Below are 26,714 nucleotides of genomic sequence, written 5' to 3'. Positions count from 1 at the left end.
CTAACTGCCAGCTCATGTAATGCTATGTGCCTGTGGACTGTGATGGCGAGCTAGATCCATTACCACTGCAGTACTTGTGTAATACACACAGTGACGCATCTCAGCCTTGGTTAAGTGAATCTGACACAAGAGGATAAAGGACAACATCTCCACTCTCATTAAGAGATAACAGATCGACTTCCCTAAGATCCGTTTTTTTTTAGCTTAATTTCATCTGTTTAAATCTTTGTCTGATGAGATGGCATTCTGAGAATAATTTTAAATTGTTCTCTCTGGAATGAATATTTCTTTGTCTTTATTAGAACCTCCCCCCCCCCACCCCCATAGGGTTCTGTTGTCCTGGGTGGTTTTAAATCTTCGACTTATCCAAATACAATAAATCTCCCTTTAATATTTTTATTTTCCCCAAGACATGGTCTCTGGCTTTGGAAGATAAACATTACAGGATGGGCTAAATAATAAAACCAAGTCAAACATGTTTCTAAACCATTTTCATGTAATTCCAATTTTTCTTAAGTTCTCTGTGAACTTATTTCTACTTCCTTTTATGATTTAGAAAAAAAAATGGCTTAATTGTACTTCTAAAGTTCCTAAATTTATGCCCACCTCAGCTTATATTTTACAGCTAAAAATTAAAATTCTTTTATATACTTTCTTTCTTGCTCGTGCTAAGAAGGTTACAGGCAAACATTCCAAGAAAAGCAGACTGATATCTAAGTTTACAATTCCACATTTCTTTGAGATGTCTGACCTCCTGAATTAAACTTCCTTATTGGCCAAAATATGCCTATGTAGTTTGTTTAGTTTTCAACTAATTAATTAAATAATTAAAAGGGAGTGGTAACTCTCATTGTTTCAACAGAGTTATGGAAGTTTGGGTTTATATATTTTAAACTCTAAGAGGTTCACAGACAAGCCAATGATCTTTATGTGGGTAGAGCCATTCTGTATTTATTGCCAACGTGGAACCAGCTGTAAAGCTGAATCTCGGACATATTTGAGTGATTTAGCTCAAGTCATTAAGAAAATTTTATCTGGTCTACATTTTGATATATTTTTATAATTTGATTACACTGTGTTTATTAATAATAATAATCTCTACCACTTTAAAAATGATCTTACCTAATGATTTTACCGATACACATAAAGGCTTGTTTTTTTCATGTGCATCATGATCCATTCTTTAAATATAATCCAATGTTCATGGAAAGAGTTCTGTCGTCATACTTTTCCACACCAACAACACAGAACTGCCTGTAATTCCCAACATGCATCACCTACTTCCTTACCCCTCTGTCTTTCTTTATGGATATCTCAGCAGATTTCAACTTACCCTTTCATACGCAGGTGCTTCCAGGAGCCACAAGAAGGAAAACTCCAAGAGGAAAAGGGATTTTGTCTCTTTTGCTCACTGCTATATCCCCAGTCACTGGAAGAGTGCTTGGCAGGTAGTACAGACTCAATAAATAATTATTGAGTGAATGAGCAAATGAATGTCTTCGCAGACTTGGGTTGGTACCCCGTCACCCTGTAGTTAACAGCTCATTACCTTGGAGCATCTGCTTTTGTCTGTCTTCTTACTTGACTGTGATTCCTTGCAAATGAGTCTTTTGTTTCTGTATTGGCCCTGAAATGTTTCTTAACCACATGCTCTGCATATGCTTTCATTTTTATTCCTTAGAATAGAGTACCATAGATCCTTATAATTAGGACCTCCTTGATGAATATTAAGTAAAGGCATCCATCTCATTAAAAAAAAGTGTCGTGGATTAAGGCTAACTCAACTAGGTTGTATTCAATATGAGGAGGTTCTTTAAAAAGTAATTACTGCCTACATACTTTAAAGAAAACTGTGATCCTTTATTTTTATAAAGCTCTAAAGCAATCTAATGTATACAGTTTTTTCTCAGAGGCTTAAGGCAATAATATGGCTTCAACATTGTAAATTATAAAAATTCCATGTCTGTACCTCTCTAGATGGGGTTAACCTTTCTAATAAACCAGTTACCAAGTGGTATAGTTTGCTCTATCCCTTACTGTTAACAAGGGTAAACTGCGACCAGAATAACACACTGGGGAAGAGAATACTACTCCTAAACTAGAAAAACACCAGAGTTTCCAAAGTTCATCCTCTCTCCAGAACCATCCATTTGGTAGGGTTGAAGTTACCTCTTAAACTCACTGTTGCATGTTCTCTGCTTGCATTCAAGGTTGCTATAAAAAAACAGATATTCTTCACTCTTTAAATCTTCACTTTTCTGCACAGTGTTTTTGTTTGTTTGTTTTGTTTGTTTTTTAATAAGGCTCCATGGAGGACATTTCCCCCATATCTCAGAACAAGGAAAAGCTGTGCCCTTCCTAAAGGCATGGCTTATTCTTGTTTGTACAAACAAAATAATCGTGTGCTTCAGAGATGTTTGCCCTGTTCTCACATTAGCTGTGAAAACATAGAGCAGATTTTAGAGAGAGTACAGAGCAGATCTTAGGTCCCACATCCTATTATTGTCATGTACCCACTCTATATTGTGTGTACGCTGATGAATTTTTCTTAATGTTGATTTTTATTTCCTTATTCAGATTCCCAACTCCTTTAAGAATTTACTATCTCCCGGGGCGCCTGGGTGGCTCAGTCGTTACGCGTCTGCCTTTGGCTCAGGTCATGATCCCAGGGTCCTGGGATCGAGCCCCGCATCGGGCTCCCCACTCAGCGGGAGGCCTGCTTCTCCCTCTCCCGCTCCCCCTGCTTGTGTTTCCTCTCTCGCTGTGTCTCTCTCTGTCAAATAAATAAAATCTTAAAAAAAAAAAAAGAGAGAGAGAATTTACTATCTCGCTTGAATCTGTGTCAACTGTAAAGGCCTTATGAGGTCCTTTACAGAAAGAAGGACATCAGATAATATGCAAAATGTATTTTGTTTGGAAATAAAATGAATATTAGGGTCCTTTGGCATGTTTTTGTATAATAAAAAATTGGTGAGGCAGAGTGCAAATTTTCAAAGATGGTGTAGCACTAAATTCCACCATATAGCCACTGGTTTAGACTTACTAGCAGTGCCATTACATGCAATCAAAGAAGCTGTGCTCACTGAAAATTGACTGAAAGGCTACCATATGTTATTTTAACAATCCTGCAATATCCTCTAAATTTTTTTTAAAAAAGCTTATATCTTCACATTTAATTTACAAAACGATATTAGTTACAGTCTTCGTCTATGGTTACTGTGTAAACTATATTAAACTCTAAAAACAAAACAAAAAATCATCTATAATTTAATCTCTCCAAAATAATATGTATGGATAGTATGAAGTTTCCTTCTATATTTTCTGTCTGCATATGTGAATATGATGGATGTGGTCTAAATATGTGAACAGCAGTTTCTATATTGTATATACGTTTGGTCCATTTATTTAAATTGTAGTGTATAATTCCTGAGTACTAGTTTTTTTACCTACCCTTTCCTACTAAAATTTTCCCATTTTATTTTTTCTTTTTTTAAAATTTTTTATTGTTACGTTAATCACCATACATTACATCATCAGTTTTTGATGTAGGGTTCCATGATTCATTGTTTGTGCGTAACACCCAGTGCTCCATGCAGAACGTGCCCTCTTTAATACCCATCATTCGGCTAACCCATCCTCCCACCCCCCTCCCCTCTAGAACCCTCAGTTTGTTTTTCAGAGTCCATCAGCTCTCATGGTTCGTCTCCCCCTCCGATTTCCCCCCCTTCATTCTTCCCCTCCTATCCTCTTCTTTTTTTTCTTAACATATATTGCATTGTTTCAGAAGTACAGATCTGTGATTCATCAGTCTTGCACAATTCACAGCGCTCACCATAGCACACACCCTCCCCAATGTTTATCACCCAGCCACCCCATCCCTCCCACCCGCCCTCCACTCTAGCAACCCTCAGTTCGTTTCCTGAGATTAAGAATTCCTCATATCAGTGAGGTCATATGATACATGTCTTTCTCTGATTGACTTATTTCGCTCACATAACACCCTCCAGTTCCATCCACGTCGTTGCAAATGGCAAGATCTCATTCCTTTTGATGGCTGCATAATATTCCATTGTGTATATATACCACATCTTCTTTATCCATTCATCTGTCGAGCTTTCCCCATATTTTAATATGCAAAACATTATTTTTAATGGCTGAATAATGGATATATGATATAAGGGTATTTGGATATAAGAATGTTTCCTTTCTACATATATTGCAACCTTTGGTATTTTACCAGTGGGCAAGTTATTTCTTACTGAGATAACTGATTCAAAGACTCCTTGGGAACAATAAAGTAAGTTCCAATGCCAAAATATCTGATGGAAACAGGGATCACATTAACCATATGATCCCTGGGCATAAATTGAACCCAATCACACAAGGAAGAAATTAAACCCAGGCACTTACTAATTTCAGTAGCAATGATTGTTATGTTGTGCCATACACTTAATTCTCTGTCAAGTGGTGTTGCCAGCGTTATCTTTCCATCATCTGCATTAATGTTGAATTGTCTCTCCAGGTCAGTGTGCCGGTCGATGGAAAACCTACAAAACAGATACATCTGTAATCTACTTCAATGTTTATATAATCCATATATTCCACAGCAGACCTTTAGTAATCCTTGGAGAGTCATAGTTGGGAAGTCAAATGGATTGGGAAACTCAGTGGCATCATAATTTGTAAAATAAAATGACTGAACGAGGCACAAGAAACTTAATAATTATTGTCCAAGGAGTAATTAGCTACATATGCAACATGGAGGTCATAAACTGCCATCGGTTTCAATAGGTAGCATCTTCAAAAACGGATGCTGATGAAGAGTTAATTGGACAATCCATCACATTTATTGGACAGCTTATGATAATTAGCAGTTGCCACAAAATATCACATAAAACAATAAACTCAAACCCAAAGCAGGATGGTGCTAGGCAAAATGTTACTTATGGCAGTTCAAAGGAAATGTGTGTTTATGTTAAACACATATTTGACTAGACAACATGTATGTGTTTTTATTGTTGCTGCCGCTTTGTTTTCATGTTAAGTACATATTTGGGATTCCTATTAGTTTATGTCCATAGAAATAAGATGGTTGCTGATTCTCTAGTAATAATTTTTTTTAAAAGTCGGAATGGATATTTTAGCAGCTTTACAACACTAGAGTCTATGAAATTAACAATTTTACATGCACGGATTAGTTGTTCCTCTTCTGAGAAAACTCTTTTAGATAAGACATCATTAAGGTATCTTGTATCTAGAACCAACTGCATGTCAGGAACACTAGGCATCAAGATAATACAGTAATTATTTTTTTCATAACATTTATTGCTATTCTCTTTATACATCAAGATCCGTGTTTTGGTTATGGAATGTTGAATCCAATAAGGTAAGTGTCTTAAGGAACCCAAGGCATAATTAGAAAAATCGGCCCGTTAGGTAAGTAGTGAAATACACTAAAACAGGATAGAATGGAAAAAGGGACCATTTATAAGAAACAGGATAGAATGGAAACAGGGACCATTTATCATTTATCATTCACCATTTATCATTTATCATTTCCTACTTGGAAGGTGGTAGAGAAGGCCCCTTTCTTAACAGTTTATAAATAGCAGAAAACTAGAAAAACATTTGGGCATCATTTAAATCTCCTAACTCTAACAGAGGCGGAGATATTTTTCTCATTTTTTAAAGTTCCAGCTGATGACAGACTTTATGGGGTGAGTCATGAGAATTTATAAAATAGGCTATAAATACAGCCCTTTAGTAAGATCGCAGGTAAGAATGTGATAATATTACGAGATTACACAATGGGAGGAACTTGATGGGGGACAAATGACTTTGTTGAAATTCAGTTTAAAGTCTACCTCAACTATTTCAAGAAGCCCCCTGCTGCCTGTGTGGACATTTCAGACATTTTATTGCCTAGCAGACTTTATGATAAAGGCTCCCAAGAATTGCTAAACATCCCAGAAATCCTGACTCAGCATCGTCAACAAGCATGCACTCAACACCAAATGTGGACCAAGCACAGTGCTAGATGCCTCTTCCTTCTTCCGTTCTCTTCTCTTTGGTTTCTTATGGAATGAAGAAAAGAAAAACGAAACCCTTAGAGGACATTTTAAGTAACCTAACTAGTACATACCAGAACCGAAATGAATATTTATCTTTGATTCCCTCTGAAGTCTATGTGTACACCAGCTAGCTACAGGAAGGGCTGACCTTATTCATGTATAAAACTGCTTGGGTAGCTGAGTCAGTTAAGTGTCTGCCTTCAGCTCAGGTCATGATCCCAGAGTCCTGGGATCGAGCCCCCCATCATCGGGCTCCCTGCTCAGCAGGGAGTCTGCTTGTCCCTCTGCCCCCCTCCTGCTTGTGTGTTCTCTCACTCACTCTCTCTTTCAAATAATAAAAAAAAATCTTTAAAAAAAATAGGGATGATATTAGTATTGGATAATAAGACTGTTGTGAGGACTGGATGAGATGGTAAATATGGCATGCTTTGTCAACACGTGTGTGTGCAGACCACTAAGTATCAGGGATCAAGGGCTCTCACATCATTTGTGTGATAGTGACATCATTGAATGCCTCCTGTGTACTCAATTTTCTGAACTCAAAATTGTGATTATTTTTCTTATTTTAGTATACAACTGACTTCAACATCTTAGAGATGCCTATATTATATATACATATGTACAATGCCTTAATATATATTATATATGTATTTATTATATATGTATTATATATAATTTCATATAGTGAAATAGATCTAAGGAAATATGATTTATTAAATAAGATAAGGAATTAGACCTCTCCAGAAAGCCAGGGAATAAGAAGCCTCCATCTCCCAACATCTTTATAGACCTCCTGATAAGTTTTTTAAATAAAGATTTTATTTATTTGTTTGTTTATTTGAGAGAAAGAGAGAGAAAGCATGAGCAGGGAGAGGGTGAGGAGCAGAGGGAGAGGGAGAAGCAGAGTCTCCATTGAGCAGGGACCCCAATGCAGGGCTTGATCCCAGGACCCTGGGATCATGACCTGAACCAAAGGCAGACACTTAGGCGACTGAGCCACCCAGGTGCCCCAAGACCTCCTGATGAGTTTTTAATCCACCTTTATTTTCCAGCAAACTCTTTTCTGCTCTGTTGCTTAAGGGCATGGCATGGGTTTCTAGCTGTTTATTCTTTGGCTCCACACGCATTCATAATCTCATCATAAAGAACATGGGTCCTAGTGTGACTGCCTGAGTTCATGTCCTAACCTCATCACTTACATAGGTGTGATTTAGTCATGCTTAGTCTATCTGTGCCTTTGTTACTTAATCTGTAAAATGGAAATTATAATAGGTTTTGTGACACTCTAATGAGGTAAAGCATATAAAGCACTTATTATAGGGCCTGACACGTAATAAGTGCTTAATAAATCTATATTTAAAAATCTGTAATGTTATCATTATTATCTGGACATGAGAATACATTTTTCCTTGGTTCTCTTGTCCCTCAACAAGTACATCTGGGTTCTCATATCAGTAGAAGCAAACACATAGAAGATCCCAGCTTAAGTGATTAAAAATAAAGCTGAGAAGGGGGAGCCATTGGGAGCATGATATCTGCACCTCTGGCACCATTATTTTAGGCGATTATTTTTCCACCAACTTTTCTCTGTCTCATGAACTCACCATTGCAGGTTCAAAGATTTCCTGGACACATTCATTGGGTATTAATATTGAATAACATATGATCCTTTTTTAACCATTGTTGAAATTAATTACATTTTAACAATTTTAAAATTTGTTACATAGCTAAAGATTACATTTAAAAACAAAACAAACCTGAAAGCACACCATGTTCAGGAATGTTCTCAGAAGATGCCTGCTCCACCCCACCTCCCCGCCACACGCACGCATTCCAGAGCCACACCACCACACCACCTCTAGTTGCAAAGATTCTGCTTGCTTTCCTCCAGTCCTCTAAGCTTCCCTCATATTCTCCCCTCTCCTCTCAGGCACTCATTCCACTGTGTGATATAGTAACATCAGCAGCGATAAAGGGCAACACTTAAAAAAGAAACTAATATAAGCTCTTAAGTCCATTAACAGAAAATAATTGCAAAAAAAACTACAATGGGTTAAGAAAGCAAACCTGGAGTAACAACTGAAATTTTAGGATCCAGTATACTATGTAAATCTGCAGAACATCATGGTTTTGGCTAATACCTGGGAAGTAGATCCATAAGCCACTCTGTTTCCTGGGATTCTGTGTCTGTCGGAGTAGCAGCACATAAAGTGGAAGAAGCATAATCAGAGTAGGGTCTCACTGGTGGAATCTCATTGAAATTATGTAACTATTCATAATCTCCATCTCCTCTCTAAACAGGAGAATGTATCTTCTTCACAGAGTGGTGCTTTGCAGTAAGTGAGTTGATACATGACTCACATTAGACAAATAAATAAATGAGTAATCAAATAAATGGTGAGCCAATTCTTCAATCTATAAGAGATGCCTTCAAGCCCAGAGTTAACTGCAGACACAAATTTCTAGAAATGGAAATATACAAATAAGGACTATCATTCATATTCTTTAGCAGCCTTTGGAAAGGCAGAATTTCACACATGACACTAGAGAGATATCCCAGAACCCTCTGTAAGGTTTGTTGATACCAGTCTTTGCCTCTTTCAAAATATCTGCTACTCTGTGTACCTCCATGGAGCCCAGACTCTGAGCTGATGAAATGAAAGGCTGTCCTTTGTTTCATGGCCCACAGCTCATTCACAGGGAGCTTTCTGCACGTGGTCTGAGTCATTCCTCCCCTCAAGGATGACCCTTCCACTTTCTCTAGGTAAATATCTGCTGGGCTTTCATTCTTTTAGGACAAGGAGAAATTTTTTGATTCATTTATCATAGTATCACATTGGTTGGATTTGGCACTGCAGTTACTCAGTAAATGATTATAGGAAAGGAAAGATGTACAAATATTTATCAAGCATGGATTTTACTAAGTATGAAATAATGGTGCTAAAGAAATATAAGGAAAAAGAGTAACGGGGATAGGAAAAGAATAAAAAACCAAGAAAGAACTATTTTGGTTCATATTATATCTACTGAAAAATTCAATGCTTTCTAATTTATGTCTTAAAAGTTGCAGGATCCATACCTCTGGATTGAAGTCTCCATTCTAATTTCTTAAAAATGTGCATGTTTTGGATTCAAATTTTTGTTCCTTTGCAGAATTACTTAAAGTGTGTTAGACAAAAGATCTCATTTTGAGAAGAACAGAATACACTTTGGAGAGTCATCTTACTGCCAGAGTAAGAAGGAACTTCTTATTAACACAGTGGGAAGTGGCATGTGAGAAAATGGGCTCCTTGGGTCATGTTAACATCAATCCTAATGATGGAAGTTTTGGAAATATACACTCTCCGTCTGGTACAATAAGTATGTTTTAGAAGCCCTATTTAAACTTTCTCGTTTTATTCCAACAAATTCCCTGGTTTGCTTCAATACTACTGTTTCACTAACTTATAGGAGTATGTCTTAGAATTAAATGGTAAAAATTTCATCATCTTAACTTTTGAAATTAAGGCTACAGATGCAAGAAAATTCCTACCTAGACACATAGCACCTTGTATGGAGACTCATTTAACCTACAGTATTCCAACCATGAACACAAACTGATGTCACCAGTTTACCCAATTAAGAGTAGCGTGCAGAGTTCAGAAGTAAATATAAGAAGATACCATTGGTGCAGGGACTGAGAATAGATCAAAATGAGCCATGGATATCTCTGTATTGGGAAATAGCACCCAATTTCCATGGCTGCTCCCGTTGATATTAAATAACCATTTTTACCTGAGTAATAGGCTTCCTCAATTAACACAGCTCAACTATTTGTATTTCATGCCAACATTTGGCACAAAATCCCTGTGTGTGTGTTTTGTTGTCCATATTCAAATATTATTCATACATATTCATTCAAAGTATCTCCTACCTCCTCTTCCCGATCCCACCCCCAACACTGTGTACAAAGACCCTCTATCCCCTGTTCAGTTACTGGTTCTTGGTTTGTAACAATGTCAAGAACATTTTAAGGATTTTTAGAACTAAGTTCCCGAAGTCAGGGAAATTTTCACTGCCAGTGGCTTTGGTGCAACATGAGGAAACTGTCAGATAAACTGTGGAGTGTACCCAAACAGCTACACCAACTACTTTAACCATCAGATAAAGATGAACTAATAGGTTTCCTAAGAAAAAATTATCATGGACTATATTCTTCCCACTATAATATTTGTGAAACACCTGATGATGTTTGCAGGGAATGGCCCTTCCATTCCTAACTTCTCTGCTAAGCCAATTTATATAGCCAACCCTCAGTTTCTTCATCTAAAAACAAGAACAATACGATCACCTTCTTTTAAAGGTTAAGGTGACTCCCAAATTAGATAATGTGTTCTAAATTTCCTCATGGTTTTTATAAGTGGTTTTACACAGAGTCTTTATCATTATTTCTAGAAGACACCCTGCCAAATATATAGGTATTTTTAAACAACAACCAAATTTTCAAAGATTCTGCTGTTTGGTGTTCATATGGAGAGAGGCATAATGTCATATTTTGACTTGCTGTTTCCACCTAAATAGTGAAGCAGATTCACCCAACACAGTCAATCTCAGGTACCTCTTACTTTATTTAGGATCAAATATAGAAATCTCAGATTTCAAATCTGTCAGTTTATATGAGCTTCCATTTTCGTAGCATGTGTTTTGTTTTGTAGTTTTTTCCATTTTTATCTTGGAAAAATAGAGACCTAAAGTCACGTTCTCGTGTGTAACTTTCTGCCATAGTACCAAAAGAACAACAACAAAAGAATTCTTTAGCATAAATCCCAGATAAAATTTGATTCATGATTAATTCTTCAGCATTTACATAGTATCTTTGGAGAAATTCTAATTTTCTTTGAGTCATCAAAATAATCATTCATAACTGAAAATTCTAAATATGATATGATAGCAAAAATATGGGGGAAAATAGAAGTTTTACACATTGTGAAGGGATTAAATGTAAAATTTTTATTATTTTTTTAAATTTCAATAAGGTTTTCGTGGTTGCTTCTTTTAGGCAAGTGAGATGCTAAACGTTTGAATAAAGACTCTCTTCTTGGACACATAGGTGTGACCTCATCGCTTACAATGAAAAGTGGCAAGCTCTGTAATGAAGTAATGCTCACAGTGCAGTGAGTAAGTCCAAGTTGTGCCTGGGAAAGGGTGAGGGGTGGTCAGAGATGACACCAAGATGTAGCATCTGTTTGGGGACAGGAAGAATAAGCAGGATTTTTCCAGGTAGAATATGTAGGGACAGCATCCTCAGCACAAAAAAATGCATGTAGAAAATCTTGAGAGTTTAAGTTGATTTAGGGAACCATAAAATTAAAGGACTAGACTAGTGTGGGGGGAGCTCAGGTCAGACAGAGGAGCATTCTGTCATTTCTTTCCCATCCTTCCCTTCCATATTGGCTCTTAGCTTTCTTCCTTCATTCACTCCTTATTGAGTATTTCTTATGTACAAGGCATTGTGTTAGGTGCCAAGACAGGTATGGCCTTGGGCTCATGTCACCGAGTCTATAGATGAAGAAAGACAATGAATGTAAGTAAGTCTTTTCAAAGCTTACAGTGATATATTCATGAAGAAAAAAAGAAAAGGGCTGAGATATATAAAATATTACAAATTATTCGTATCAAAAGCAGCAGCAAATATGAAAAGTGTGAGTTAGGAATATGTTTGCTGTGCTTACAGACCTTTACAAAGGATGGTGTTGTTGAAGTTCAAGATTCAACAGGGGAAGGACATCAGGGAATACATCATGAAGGACCTTGGAAACTGTGTGAAGGAATTTTTTTTTCACCTGTAGGAAATGGGGAGCCATCTGAAGAAATACAGCAGGAAAGTGATATAATCTAAACCGCAGCTGAATTTCATAGATCTTTCTGTGATACAGAAATATGCTCCGAGCCGTCCAATATGGTAACCACTTGCTACATGTAGCTGTTTAGCCTTTGAAATCTAGCTAGTGTAATGGAGCAATTCAAATTTGTGTTTTGTTTCATTTAAATTAATTTTATTCCAATTCAAAGAGGCTCACGTGACTAGTGTCTAATCTAACGGACGACAGAGCTCTAAACTGACTTAGAGATTAGTTTGGCAGCTGTGTGGATATCAAGGGGTTGGAGGCAGGCAAATGGGACTTGTGCAAGTATTCACATTAGAGATGATGCTGTTGGAGTTTAGAAAGTAAAATAAACAAGATGTGGTGATTATATGATGTGGGAAGTAAAGAAGATGGAGGAATATTGAAGAAACACCCTACAAAAGGCTCACAGCCTCTTCCTCTTCTTAGGGGAAATCTAAGAGTGAAGAACATCCTTTAATTCTCTTAAATATCTTTTGGGGGCTACCAATCATGCCAATAATGACTTGTCTCTATATGAAAGGATGTTCAAAGTTGATGAAGTTACATTAACAATAAAACAGAGAGAGCACGAAATTAAAAAAAAAAAAGTACCTCATCATGTAGCTGTCTGGACCATAGGACCATCCCTGGGATTAAGATTTACTAATATATTTAATGTATTTATCGTGGCCTTTCTAATTTTCAGCTTCTCTGCTAAACCCCGTATATTAATTTCTTACTTAATTCTCCATATAAATGACTTGAGTAGTCCATATAAATTGTCCTGACTCTTAAAACTGTGGTTGCAAAATGCAGATAATACGCATTTTTCCCCAGTCATAAAGTTAGTGAGATACTAAGTGTCACATCCGGACCATAGTACCTGACACTGAATCTTAGACAGCAATGAGGACAGTGGTATTTGATTATAGATTTGTCCAATTTTGGTCAAATTGGTAAAAAAAGAAAGAAGTGTTTATGGAAAACATGCACACCTACAGAATACTAAGAGTAGTGCATAACTACATCAAAGCAGGTATTTTTTTAATATCATAAAGTTATATATGCACTGAAAATTTCATTGGACATTTAGTAAATTTAGGCTCATTTAGTACATGCTAAGGACTTATGGGAAATGCTGGGAATTCACAGGTGCACAAGATGTGGCCTTTAACTCTTAAAGGCTGGAAAAGCATTTTAACTGAAATAGCTTGTTTACTATCTGATATACAATGGTACTAATATAAGCACACTATTCCAGTGTTCAAGCAGATGTAATTCTCTCTAAGGGGACAAAAGTATTTTCCACCAAAAATACTCATCCCTAAACCCAATGCCTGCCTACACGGTCTCAGTCTTATACATTTAAGCAAGTGCAAAGTCCAACATCATGTGCTTGATGTTTATAAAGGTGATCCAGAGAGGCTTCCTCCTTCTCCAGTGAGCAGATCTCCCACACTTCACGACCCTCTGGGTCCTGCTCCCTTTCCATACCTGTTATTTTCAATTTCAGACCCCTGGCTTTGGAAGGACAGTTAGGTCTTTTGCTGTCTTCTGCACTATTAAATATATTTTCCATTACTGTGACCCTTCTTAAGGACTTTCATAAATCTTATTATCATTTATTGTGAAGCTACACACCTCAGCAGACCATCCCAAAACTTGATTTTGAATCCTGAGACCCATTTGGAAGGTACTTCAACTTGAACTGTTTCACTCCCCAGCAAACTGGCTCCAGACACAGAGAATAAAGCTAATAAACTTTTGATAGATGGAAGGAAATGGCATTTCTCCATTTTTAACATCTCTTCTAAAATATGCAATATTATGTTTTCCTCTGTAACACTAAGTCAAATCTGATTGTCCTTTATCAAAAGCAAGGTTGTATAATACCCTGTGTCAACTCAGAGTGTAGAAATATAAGGAGAAATAAAGGCTTGGTTGAAATGACTCCCATAAATATTTGAACATCAGATAAGGATGTCAATCTCCCTTTGTTGGGATGCAAAATAGAGGATTTATTTTGCCTTATGAGTATAACAATGTTAGATAACACTGCTCAGCCTACACAAGCATCTTGGTTTCTCTCGGATTATAAACATTACTAATCAAATTTTGTTCCCTAGAGGAGACAAAGACTTCACCAATCAGAAAACGAAAAGAAAAACAAACAGAGAAACTTAAACCCAAGATCAGCATTTTCCAATTTTTTTCTTGTCTCTTGATTATTAGGCTTTTTTTTTACTACTCTGGATCACCTGTTTAAAAATATTTTACAACATATTTTATAAACTCGGGCAGCTTCATAGTTTTGGATAACTACGGCCATACCACACTGAGAGCCTTTCAGCTACCAATCTGCCACTTCAGTGTCTGCATCTCAAAATGTAGAACAAATATCTATTTGCCTAAAGGAAGATACTGTAGTGTGGTGCTATAACATGGGTACAGGAGCTACTTGGCTAGCAGGATGAACTTAGTCAAATTACTTCCCTAATGAAGAGGCTCAGAGCTCTGATCCATGATTGACATGAAGATACGCTGTGCAGATCTTCCTTTGAGGAAGGATGCCTGAGCTGTGTGCGGAAGGGTCAGCAGACAGTCTTCCGCTTTCCACTCCCTAGAATCTCAGAGCCTATGCTCCAGAGTTTATCTGGAGATTAAGCAAGCAGAGGGATAAAGGCCCTTCTGGCATGAGGCAGGACTCCTCTGATGATCAACACTCCTTCCAGAGAGACCCAGTGGGTTGGGCCAAGGTTTTGCAGGGACTGTGATGCTGTTAGATTTCTCCCCCGGCATATTCTGCTTTTTGTCTCCTTCCATTCCTAACAAACATCCTGTACTTCAGACTCCCATCGACTCCCAAGGAAAACAACCTGTAACAACTTGTTTAATGCACATAGAATATGTGTAATTCATAGAATTAATGTAATGAAGTATAAATGAGATACATGTGAAGAGCACTATACTAAAATACTAAATAAGCATGAATGAAGATCCACAGATTATTTCCAGTATCACTCACTGAATATATCAACTCTCACTGGAGAATACATGTTAGAGATGGTTGAACATATTACAGCAAGTCTCTTCCAAGTGAATTTCTACTTCATGCCATCTTATATTTTCTAGATACAGAAATACTGCTACTCAGAGAATTTACCAACACCCCGAAATGCAGAGACCAGGGTTTGGCTAAGGCAGTCTCCGGCCTGAATTCTAAAAACCCAGTATTGTAGTCATTCATTACTGAGGTCTGGAGAATGGAGAAAAAAATGGGGTTCTGTAACAAACTCATGCAAGAAACAAGCAAATTCCTCACTCCAAGCAGGTAAGCATCACAGCATTTTTCAGGATGCCCTTTCACAGCCTGTAAGGTAGTTATGGGGATGGGCCCCAAAGCTACACTAAACAAAACCAAACTTTTCTGGCAGACTCAACATGAGTATATCCTGCCATGGGCCCCATGAGGGACATTGGTCCCTAATGTCCCAAGGGCTCTCAGGAAAGCTTGGGAGATGCCAATTCCCATCACATAGAGCTGGAGTCTCATACAAAGAATTTCTCTGGCTGCTACAGGTTTAAAACATATATATATATATATATATATATATATATATTATCTTTAGGGAGTTTCTGAGACAGCATAAGATCGTGGAATGATATGGGAGCCAACTGTTCAAATTACTGATGAAAATCCAAACCCCTATTAGTCTAGGGTAGGGGTTGGCAAACGTTTTTGTCAAGTAAATATTTTAGGCTTTGCAGGCCATACACTCTCTGTCACAGCTACTCAACTCTGCAGTTGTAGGGCATAAAAGAATGAGGATGGTTGTGTTCCAATAAAAGTTCATTTAAAAAAATGTGGTAAGCCAGATTTGGCACACAGGCTACATAGTTTAATGACCCCTGGCTTAAGGTAATAGAGCCGAAGTATTCACTAAACTCATGAGTCTCTCTTAAGTAGGTCCTACAGAAAGAAAAAAGGTGGTGGAGGGGGGATGGAGACTTATATAGTAACAAAAAAGATGCATATCCTGTTACACATAGAGGAATAAGTATTGTGATACTTGCAATGCTCAATGCATTCGAATCTAGAGCACAGACCAGCATGAGAGCGTGAGTGTCCTCCCTCACACCGTATGCTCCAGATGCTCTGCAAAACTACGTGAAGTTCAAAGATTGAATGTGCTGCTTATGTTTTCTCTTTCTTAAAAAGCGCAATGCACTTTAGCAAATTAACACACCTACGAAGTCCTAGTGCGAAGAAATTTCAGTTCAAATTGATCTGGCCACAATGTCTTTAATCCCAATAGTGTCCCTTTGAACATAGGGAGATGCCGCTCTTGGAGAAAGGCGGTGTGTATCTATTTTTCAAATTTAACAGGCATAAATGCACTTTTATGTTATAAAAAATGTTTTGCTAAACATTGGTTTGCAGCCTCTATATGGAAAATTTATAGGAAGATGCAATTTGGAGCCAGTGCAAGTGAAGATTGCTATTTAGAGCCACTTATAATGAAATAAACCCCTTAGTTATGAATCAGTTATTATATTTCACTGAACTCCAACTGTTTCTTTCTCACTGCTTAATTTCATTCTAGCTTTTGTTATTATGCCTAAAGAAACCATTTTACATTTTCTCGCACGCACTTCTAGTATCAAAAATTCCATCTACAAGTTTTCAGCTTTTTGCCTCTAATTGTTCCACTGGTTGCCCTAACTGCTTTAATAAATAATATTATCTGGTTCTGCTAGTCCCAGGATTCTAAGGTCCCTGCATCACATATTATTTATTACTCCTCTAAGGAGAAAAAGGAGCCCTTTTCTACCCAAAGCATTTCTTTAGAGAAATAGAGGAAGAGAGGATGAGAGAAAAAAATTATATACACACAGTCCCCTATCCAAATTAATATTAGGTTCTCTATAGTATGAGATAGTTCCACCTTGGCATCATTGGGTATCTGTGGTTGCTTCTATTCAAATTCACCATGAAACCAGGAAACTTCCTCCTCCATGTGACCCTCAGGTTCCATAATCTAACTTATTTATCATTTTTAGAGAGCATGTATCTAATTAGATAAATACGAAGAGCTTGGGTTTTCCATGGCTATTCAGCCACCCTCCCCACTGTAGAATAAGGTCCAGGAGGGCAGAGGCTTTGTCTTTACAGAAATTACCTAGAAAAACCTGAGTTACACTGATATTAGTTGTATAACGAAATAAATAAATCCTATAACACACACACGTGTGTGTGTGTGTGTGTGTGAATGAATGAACAGCTATCTGACTAAATGAATGTATGACTTAACTGACACATTAACTACTGGTAGTTGAATTAGCAAGTACAGTAAGTTTTCTGGAACAATGATTTGAAGAGTTGGTACTTCTGAATTGGGAGACAATCAAACTTTCATCTGGCTAAGAGTGTGCAGAAACTAAATGACCAAGTTTTAATTATTTTAAAAGGACTCAGTCTTTGCACCAGATATTTGCACACTGTTGGCGAGAATGCAAAGAAGTGAAGCCCCTATGGAAAACAGTATGGGAATTCCTAAATAATAATTTACAATAGAATTACCATATGATCTGGGAATCTCACTTCTGGGTATTTACCCAAGACAATCGAAACAGGATCTTGAAGAGCAATTAGCACTCCTATGTTTGTTGCAGCACTCTTTACATTAGCCAAGATGGGGAACAACCTACACGACAATCAACAGATGAATGAATAAAGAAAATGTGGTATATAGATAGAATGGGATACTGTTCAGCCTTAAAAAGAAGGAATTTCTATACTGCACCACAACAGACATGAACCTGGAGAACATCATGCTAAGTGAAATAAGCCAGTCATGGAAGGACAAATACCACATGATTCTACTTACAGGAGATAATCTAAAATGGTCAAATTCATAAAAGCACAGAATGGTGGTTGCCAGGGGCTGGGGGAAGGGGGAAATGGGAAGTCGCTAATCACTGGGTTTAAGTTTCAGTTACACAAGATGGTTAAGTTCTGGAAAGGTGCCGTACAACATTGTGCCTAGAGTTAACAATATTATATTGTGCACCTAAAAATCTGTTAAAGGGTAGAGCTCATGTAAAATGTTCTTATCACCAAAACAATAATGCAAATAATAAATAAAATTAAATTAAAACAGACAAAAACTAGGTTCTTACCAAATAGGGGAGTTAGTATAAGACTGAGGAGAGAGTCAATCGATATACAGTCTACCCTCTAAATTAATGCCAGGTTCTCAACAGTGTGGAATATTCCCACTTTTGTATCACTGGACATCAGGAATGTAAGGAGAGTATTTTTAGGAAAAGAGCTCATTAACAGCAAGCCAGATAACTGCAGTGAATTATAAAAACGCCTGAGTTCAAATAGGAAGAACAAAATGCAATCTCTTATGTTGAGTGGGCACTTACATTCAGGAGAGGAATTAGGACAACAGAGCACTGTGGCTACCATGATCATGTGTCACTCTACTCTGCCTGCTGAATGGCCATCATCCCCACTTTTATTTTAAGCAGCTCATGTAGTCTTATTCAAGGTGAATGCTCTGAAAGAAATAGGAAGCAACTACCTAAAAACAACAATCACATGTCATGTCAACACCATGCTAATACGAAATACACACTTGAAATAAATTGATTAAAAGGAAAAAAATGAACCACAGCAGGTTAACATGAAGGCACTGGAGTATATTTTAACACTTAGTCTGTGCTAAGAATTTTTTACCTTACATATTAACAGTTAACTGCACGTAAGAGCATTTCAAAGTGTCTGTCACAAAGGATGGGCTCAGTAAATAATGAATTGTCATCATCCCACTCCTCATGCAAAATGCCAGAACATAGCAAAGCATGCACAGGCATGATAGTCAATGGTAAGAAGAAATTTAGGTTTAAATCCCGGCCCTGCACTCCGTACTGTATGACCATACACAGGAACTCATCCTTTTAGAGCTTCCGCTTCCTTCTCCATAAAACTAAAATCATACTGACTTCACAGCATCTTTTATGAAAAATAAGTGAAATGATACATAATAGGAACTTAGCACAATGTCTGATTTATGCTATTGTTAGAAGATTGTTTCTTCTTTTACCTCCTTAATCACAATTGGGTTTACAGCCAATAGTAACAAAACCCATACAAAGGGGTTGGACTAATGAGCAAGGAGCATTCCATCCATGCTCTGGTTAATTCCACAGACCTAGGATATTTTCTTTCCTTCTTGGTATGCCTCCCAAATGGAATGAGGCCATTTAGAGAATGAGTAGTTTATGATTTCAATTACAATTGGTCCTGCTAAGCTGTTCCAACAAGCAGAGACACAGCTGAAGTCACTGAGATCACAGGGTAAGAAAGTGTGGCAGAGAGACAGAGGATAGGCATTGTGTTGTCAAAAAAAAAACCTAGATATGCATCACAGTTCCACTCTTGATTATCTGTGTGATACTCAGCAATTTAGGCTTTTTACCCATAGTTTCCCCATCTGTTAAGTTGAGGTAATGAGTATGTCATCGTATAGAGGTGTTAAGGAATGAAATGACTACATTTAGCACATCCTTGCCACATACTGAGCACTCACCAGTAACAATATTCACAGCAGTAACAGGGGCAAATTACGCTAACTGAGGTGAATTAAACTATTTAGCCAGTAACTGTTACAGGAAAAACAGATAATGCTGCACAGTCAGCAACCTTTAGGAGAAGAATCTCTGTTAAAATAAGCACTGGGTTTTTCATTTGCATTTACGATATACATCGATGGTGGCTTTATTAACTAGCAATGCTAATTAATAGCTACTACATTTTTTAAATTCAGTAACTTCATTATTTCAGTAGCCCTGAGAGGGACATGATATTATCCCAAAATACAGATGAAGAGACAGCGTCTCAGAGAATTCCAGAGACCGGCTAGTGAATTTGAACTTTAGTTTGCATAAGTTCAAAATTATAACATTTTTTTAAATAATTTACCCAACATTATTCGATATTACTGAGAGACATATAGCACTGAAAAAAGTAGCAAATGTTTAATTAATGTTCCTGGAAGGGAGAAGACAAGACCCTCAATGTCACTGTCTATTTTCCCCTGAAAGGGGATATACAGGCAAAGATGAAGTTTCAGATAGAGTTATAGGTATTGTTATTGATACAGGTCTAAGTATAAGAATTTTAAAATACATGCTATTTCCAGCTTGACAATGTGCTCTCAAAAGAAGTTGAGTCTTATGGGAAGTTGACCAACCAATAAATGACTGCATATTTTAACATGGCAAATGCCACAATAAATGCCTATTTCTTGCTGCATGACAGAGTAAACATCCCCCTAAAAGATGGGCATATTCTTGTCAGCATATGAAATACAACAGTTCTAAAGAGACAGTAATGCATAGCTATTTGTTACTCAGTAATTCCCTGAATATCTGTGTCCTCTAGTTCTGTTTAAAAAGGTTAAATGGCTCTAAATCTGTCTGCTAGACTCATAAGGAACCATGCATTGCTCCGGCTGGTCAGGAAATTTAATTTTCTACTCAAATTAACCGATTGTGCCAAGAGAGAGGAAAGCTGCTCTCCATAACCCAATGAAGTGGGGTTGTGGGAGGGGACAGGGCAGCGGGAGGCAAAAACTGCAGAAAAGTGGAACAGGTGCTGAAACATGCAGCTGATGATTCTTACATTCTCATTCCATGCAGCCAATACCCCTGCATTCAGACCTGTGTGGGACTTGCCTTCTGAATCACACGGACATCAGAGCCCTGTTGTAAAATGCTTTGAAACAGTATTCACCCCTTCTTTGGGTGGGACCAGATGCCAAGGAACAAGCACTTGCTTGAAATCTATCAGTGGCACAGATATGTCCGTGTCATCGGATGCTATTTTATCTGTCCATCTCTCCTGGTAACACAGCCTCAAATCCCCTTTAGCTTGCCTGAAAACAAAACACTCCTAAGTTGGGCAGTTGTTGCTAAGCAGTTTAAAGCTTCCTCTACACCTGCTTTTCAAAGCAGTGTTAAGAATTTGGGGCGCCTGGGAGGCTCTGTGGGTTCAGCGTCCGACTCTTCATTTCAGCTCAGGTCATGATCTCGGGGTCTTGAGATTGAGCCCTGCATCAGGCTCCGAGCTGGGTGTGGAGTGTACTTGAGCTTCTCTCTCTCCCTCTGCCCCTCCCCGCCTCTCTCTCTAAAAAAATAAAATAAATTCAAAGCACAAGTAATAACAAAAATAACAATAATAATTAACTACAATGACAATCATCACTGGATTCCCTGGGTACTGGAAATAGTATCAGCAAATCTCCATGTTTGCATCAGTAAATGGAAAGATCACAAAATGTGCAAAAATATGTGAGCAACCAGAAACCTGGATTTTTAACCAGTTCGGCAAGCTGACGGTTGCCATCACTAGGGCATGACAAGTTCTTCAGCCCTCATCTCTAGCCGATTAAGACCATGTCTCTGTTTCAGAAGTACAGATCTGTTGGAAGTCTGTTCCCACTGCCACTATGCGTTCCGTGTTTGGAGTTTATACAAGATTGCCCCAATATCTGAACCCCCCTTTCCCTACGGGCCCCTGGCTTGGCATACTCCTGAGCCCTTTGTGTGTTCCTTGCTGAAACGAGCAAAACTCTTGTCAAATCAAGTGTTAAAACTGGCCCTGTCACTCAGTTGAACCCATCTTACTCACTGCCTTCATTCGGTCTCACGCTTGGAGATGCGAGGAAAGTGGCAATTGCTCCTGTCTGTGTTCTTTCAAAGAAAATGCAGTAACATAAAACCGGACAGACTCGTTATTCAACAGATATCATTGCCCATATGTATAAATCAGCATTTCAATGTACAGCCATTTCATAACTTCAACATGTAGTCAGAAAATGGATGACCACGTACATATAGTTTTCTGGATACTTACTGTCCTTGTATTCAACACCTGGTCCTTTGAGAGACACAGTTCCCTTAGGCAAATATGGGCATTCTGTATGGCTATGGCTTGCTGGACTTCTTTAGAACTGAGAATGGACAACTGACCATTTTTCAAAACCTCAAGTGGGATTTTACCTTCTTAGAGGTTGGGCTCTTTTGAGGGAAACTTTTTTTTTTTTTTTAATCCTTCTGGGATACATTCTACATTATCAAGAGTTTTGAAGTGGCTTGTATTAAAACCAGCTTTTCTGGATCTAAAAAGAAAGATTTTTTTTGCCCTAACTAAAATTATCTGGGGCACTGACTATTCTAAGGGTTTCAACTGTAGACTCACAGTTTCAATACCCTTATGAGCAATGGGAGTTTAGTACATAAAAAAGAAGTGAATAAATAGAACTTCCAGAAAGTTCACCTGGCCAGAGTTTCCTTAATTAAAGTAGCTGGAAGCATATCCATTCAATAAATTGGGATCAACTGACATCTAACTCACAGATTAAATGGACAATTCTTTAAAACCGTCTTCCTCCATCTCTCCCTCCCTTTCTCTCTCTCTCTCTCTCCTGACAAATATTTCTAAGACAATATTTGAAATCCACACTCAAACACATCATTAGCCAACACTTCACCCTTGGAGCCCAGTGTACAAGTTATAGATTTTCAGTGTTCTTTCGGAAGCAAGCTATTTAGCTTGAGCACCTGTACTGTCATTTGGATGACTGGCAAAAGAGAAAAGATGTACACAGCTCAAAAGAAAAAAAAAATTGAGCCTCATTTCTAAAAAAGGCAGAAAAACTTTAATAAAGGATTATTTCATCTTGGGAAAAAGTTCTGAGCAAGGAAAGTACTTCCATTTTTTTTTTAATGGAAGAGAAAGATCTTTTCTAAAAGGCACCAATCCAGAGATGCTGACCTATCAGAAATGTCCATGAAGTGATAAGAAAATAATTTCAAAGCCAAACACCAAACACAGAAATAAGACAGGGCCTCTTAATGCACTGAGACAGTAGTCTCATGCCCCTAAAATCTTTATATATACTTCACTTAACTGTCAAAAAAGAAAGAAAACCAGCAATACCTGCCCAACATTAGGAAAAAAAACCAAATACACAATCAAGCAGAGAAAATATAAAAGATCCACTCAGAGGCACTGCAGAATGTATGCAATTTTGCATTTTCAGTGAGTTCTCTGAAAGCTGCAATAGCTTTATTCACCTTGATATTCCTGGCTCTGGGTACCGTATGTAGCTTTGAGGAGGCGTGTAAGGACACGCGTGCCTGTGTGTGCATGCATGCACATGCACACACATATTGTGTTGACCAGAATTCCTCAGTCATGTGAGCATGCTACCAAAGGCAGCCACACAGAATGTACACATAACTGCATTTTGTACTGATGTGCTTATCATTTAATATAGCCTGTACACCTTCTGAAAAAGAAATACCTTATAGGACTGGAGGTGATATCGGGGTCACGAGCAGTCACTTGCCCAATCACGGAGTTTAGAGCAGCATTTTCATGAACTTCAAGGAGGTAAGTTGGCGAAGAGAAGACAGGAGGCTCGTCAGCATCCTCAACAACGATTTTGACCGTTGCCGTGTCTTTAAAGGGCCCCCTGCCGCTGAAACGTGGGTCAATATGGACATTGGCCGCCTCTACCTTCAGCGTATAGGATTTTTTGGTCTCAAAGTCCAGAGGCTGTTAAGAAATGACAAAGATGAATATTTCTCACTAATGACCACAGCAGCAAGAACAAATGAGAATAATGCTGATGGATGATAGTTATGTGCATTTAAGCCCATTTGTGAGCCTTAATGGGCTCACTCTCCATTCCCTCAGATTCAACCTGTAAATTTTACAGGCATTTATTGATATCTGTTTATTATACAAGCTCAGTGAATCTAATCTCCTATTGTTTTGCTTTGTTTTGCTCATTTCACTTGGAATTCACAAAATATTCACAGTCATGAATTGTGCCATCAAAATTTCACTTCAGAGTCATAATAAAATTTTACTAGTGGTGGCATGACCTGCATACCAATCAGCCGGTTAATCGGGCCTCTGCTGGTAGGAGATAAGGCGGCATCGAACACAATCTCTATCTGGGAAGAATATTTTATCATTTCTGCAACAGTGTGTGAAATGTAAAAAACTAGAAATAATCATTGTTTAGTCCAAGGAGACATTATAAAGCATAATTTAGCACTGATCCCAACAAAGAGTGTTTTCTTATTTCACTTCCAAAAGCACCGCTGTTCTACTGATCATGTGGTTAAAATGAGGTTTATGAGGTTTATTATTTTTTAGGGTATTCTTAGAAGGTCTCTATTATAAGTTCAGGGCCATGAAACAGGTGGCCATATAAGGAAATATGTATGCAGACGCATATTTATCTGTTTATATTTAGAAGAAGGAAGGGTGAAAGCAATATATATATAGATAGATAGATAACTAGGTTTGGCTGTACCTCTACCGACCACTTAAAAGCAATTTGAAATTACCTCATTGCACCATTACTGACAATATTTCTGACACATTAATACCTCATTCCTTTAAAAGCCCCTGAGTCCTCAGCTAATGACCTAAGTAAACAGAAGTAGGGAGAATGAAATAGTTCCCCTAAACACTCAGATGCCCATCTGTATCGGAATCCTTACAGTGCAAGTCTTGGCAACTCATAACACTTCAGCTTTCAAGAATAAAAGTCTGTCAAGGTTCAGAGAGACAATTTAGGTGTGTGCTGCAATTCTTCATAAGGAACAGAACTTCAAATCTGCAATGCAGATTTTTTTTTAAAGATTTTATATATTTATTTGACAGAGAGAGACACAGCGAGAGAGGGAACACAAGCAGGGGGAGTGGGAGAGGGAGAAGCAGGCTTCCCGCCGAGCAGGGAGCCCGATGTGGGGCTCGAGCCCAGGACCCCAGGATCATGACCTGAGCTGAAGTCAGACGCTTAACGACTGAGCCACCCAGGCACCCCTGCAATGCAGATTTTTAAAAAACAAATTGCAAGACAACCTGGCATTAGTGAACTCTTTCAGAACCCCCGTACAAGCTTAAAGATGTATTCTTATTTCAAAATTTGGGATTGATTTTATCTACTTGAATTCAGTTCTCACGGTACTTTGGCTTTTGGGGGAAATATTTTCTAGTAAACAAGCCAGATACTCACTTCCCTGCCTATTCTGAAATTACTAGGCACCTGTACCTATGAATAGAGGAGTCAACATCAGCATTTTCATAATTTGCCAATCACCCCTACTGTAACAATTTTGCAATTTCAAATTCTTCACAAGCACTGTTAAGTATAGCAGATTGCCGTTCTGTTTATTTTTCTTAGCTCCACATAATGACAATGTATCCAAACACATCCTGGTGTCCTTAGGATTTTATCAGACAAAAAAGAAGACCCATGAATTGTAGAAACACAACTCCCTACACATTGTTCTCTACAGTAAAATACATGGGTTTCTTGTTGTCAAAATGTGTAGTATATAGTTCCGTGTTTATGAATAACAGTGAATAAAACTACAACACACGGCTAATTGCTTCGGTTTGTAAAAGCACCTTATGGTAGCAAAGGATAGCAGTTAATAATAACAATAAAAATGACATTAGGAATCATTAGCCAAGGAAAATGTGTCTCTGGGTTATTCAATAATTGACTCAAGTATAATTATACTGTACTCTCTTTTAAACATGAGTTTTTAAATACTTTGCAACTCTTAACCTAAACTCAAGCCAGGTAGAAAGCACAGAGTTAAAATAAATGTAGCCATTGTCTTCCCCTCAAAATTAATTTAAACAATTGATTTTGTATACAAAAGCATATCCAGAAAACTCCCGGTTCCCATTGTCACCATTTCTCCAATGCGGGATTTTAAGAGCATGAGCGTTGGAAGCAGATTCCTATGTAACACAGCAGAGAGAATTAGATAGTAAGCTTGGAATCACATGAATGTAATGCTGAGCAAAAAGGACAGAAGAATTGTTTGCTCCCAACAGTGTGCTCTGCCATCTATCTTCTTATTCATGAACCAACAGATTTAATTGAAATTAATTTGTACTATTTCGTGAAAAAGACATGAAGAACAATATTGAAAAAAATACTCATGATGAGGACAAAAGGGTATTTTCCTTGCAAATGCCAATGCTCACAAAATAATGAAATGCGTTCTACACATTTTTTTGAATGTAAATGTCATGATGATAGACAAATATGGAAAATACTGTACAGAATTTTTCCCACCTATCACAAAAGAAATGGCTGCCGGCAAAAGTAGATGCACATCACTGTACATTATCTGTACTATTCCTGGAGATATTTCTTTCTCCAATGGTAGCCCCACACCCACGAGTGAGGCAAAGATGAGCTTCATTTACCATAATGTTTGGACTTCTGATGCATGGTGTCGAGTATCCAACGGTAGTAGGGTTGGCCCTACTCTTCTAGTGCTAGAGCTGGCTAGAACAACTGAGGTGGATGGCTCTTTCTGTCTCTGAGTTTCCCAGAAAGCAGAGCCTGCAATAAAAACTTAGGAATCCTCAATGCATTTTGTGGAGACATTCCAGGAAACAGGAGTACAGAAATGGGGAGAGTTATACAGAGAAGGATTAAAAGCCATTGGACTTGCCACCTCTGTGGGCAACTGAATCTTATCCCCGCTGGAAATCCTCTTAAGAACCATAGAAAATATGCCTCAGAATAATGTCTTCAAAGAATAAGAACAGCCTACCAATCTATGTCCTTCATTGCTTGAAGTTTACCTTCTGAGTGTTGACTTCCCTTTGTGACTGGAGTGCTCTGGAAAGGAACTGGGCAAATTCCTTCAGCTTAGG

At 37.9% G+C, this 26,714-nt stretch overlaps 1 protein-coding gene across 10 annotated transcripts in view; it reads right to left on the bottom strand.

Annotated features, from left to right (window-relative positions):
* CDH8 (cadherin 8) overlaps window positions 1-26,714 on the bottom strand; it is a 351,388-nt gene that overhangs the window by 128,881 nt on the left and 195,793 nt on the right. For all 10 annotated transcript variants that reach the window (XM_035725208.1, XM_035725212.1, XM_035725213.1 and 7 more), the window contains 2 exons: window positions 23,317-23,570; window positions 4,411-4,547 (listed from right to left, as the gene is read on the bottom strand). In XM_035725208.1, coding sequence (XP_035581101.1) covers window positions 4,411-4,547; window positions 23,317-23,570 — 391 coding nt within the window. The remainder of the gene's footprint in view (window positions 1-4,410; window positions 4,548-23,316; window positions 23,571-26,714) is intronic.

The sequence above is a fragment of the Zalophus californianus genome, chromosome 17 (assembly GCF_009762305.2).
Source record: "Zalophus californianus isolate mZalCal1 chromosome 17, mZalCal1.pri.v2, whole genome shotgun sequence".
Taxonomy (NCBI): domain Eukaryota; kingdom Metazoa; phylum Chordata; class Mammalia; order Carnivora; family Otariidae; genus Zalophus; species Zalophus californianus.
The sequence above is the reverse complement of the archived record's forward strand: the minus strand, read 5'-3'. Positions and strand labels throughout refer to the sequence as shown.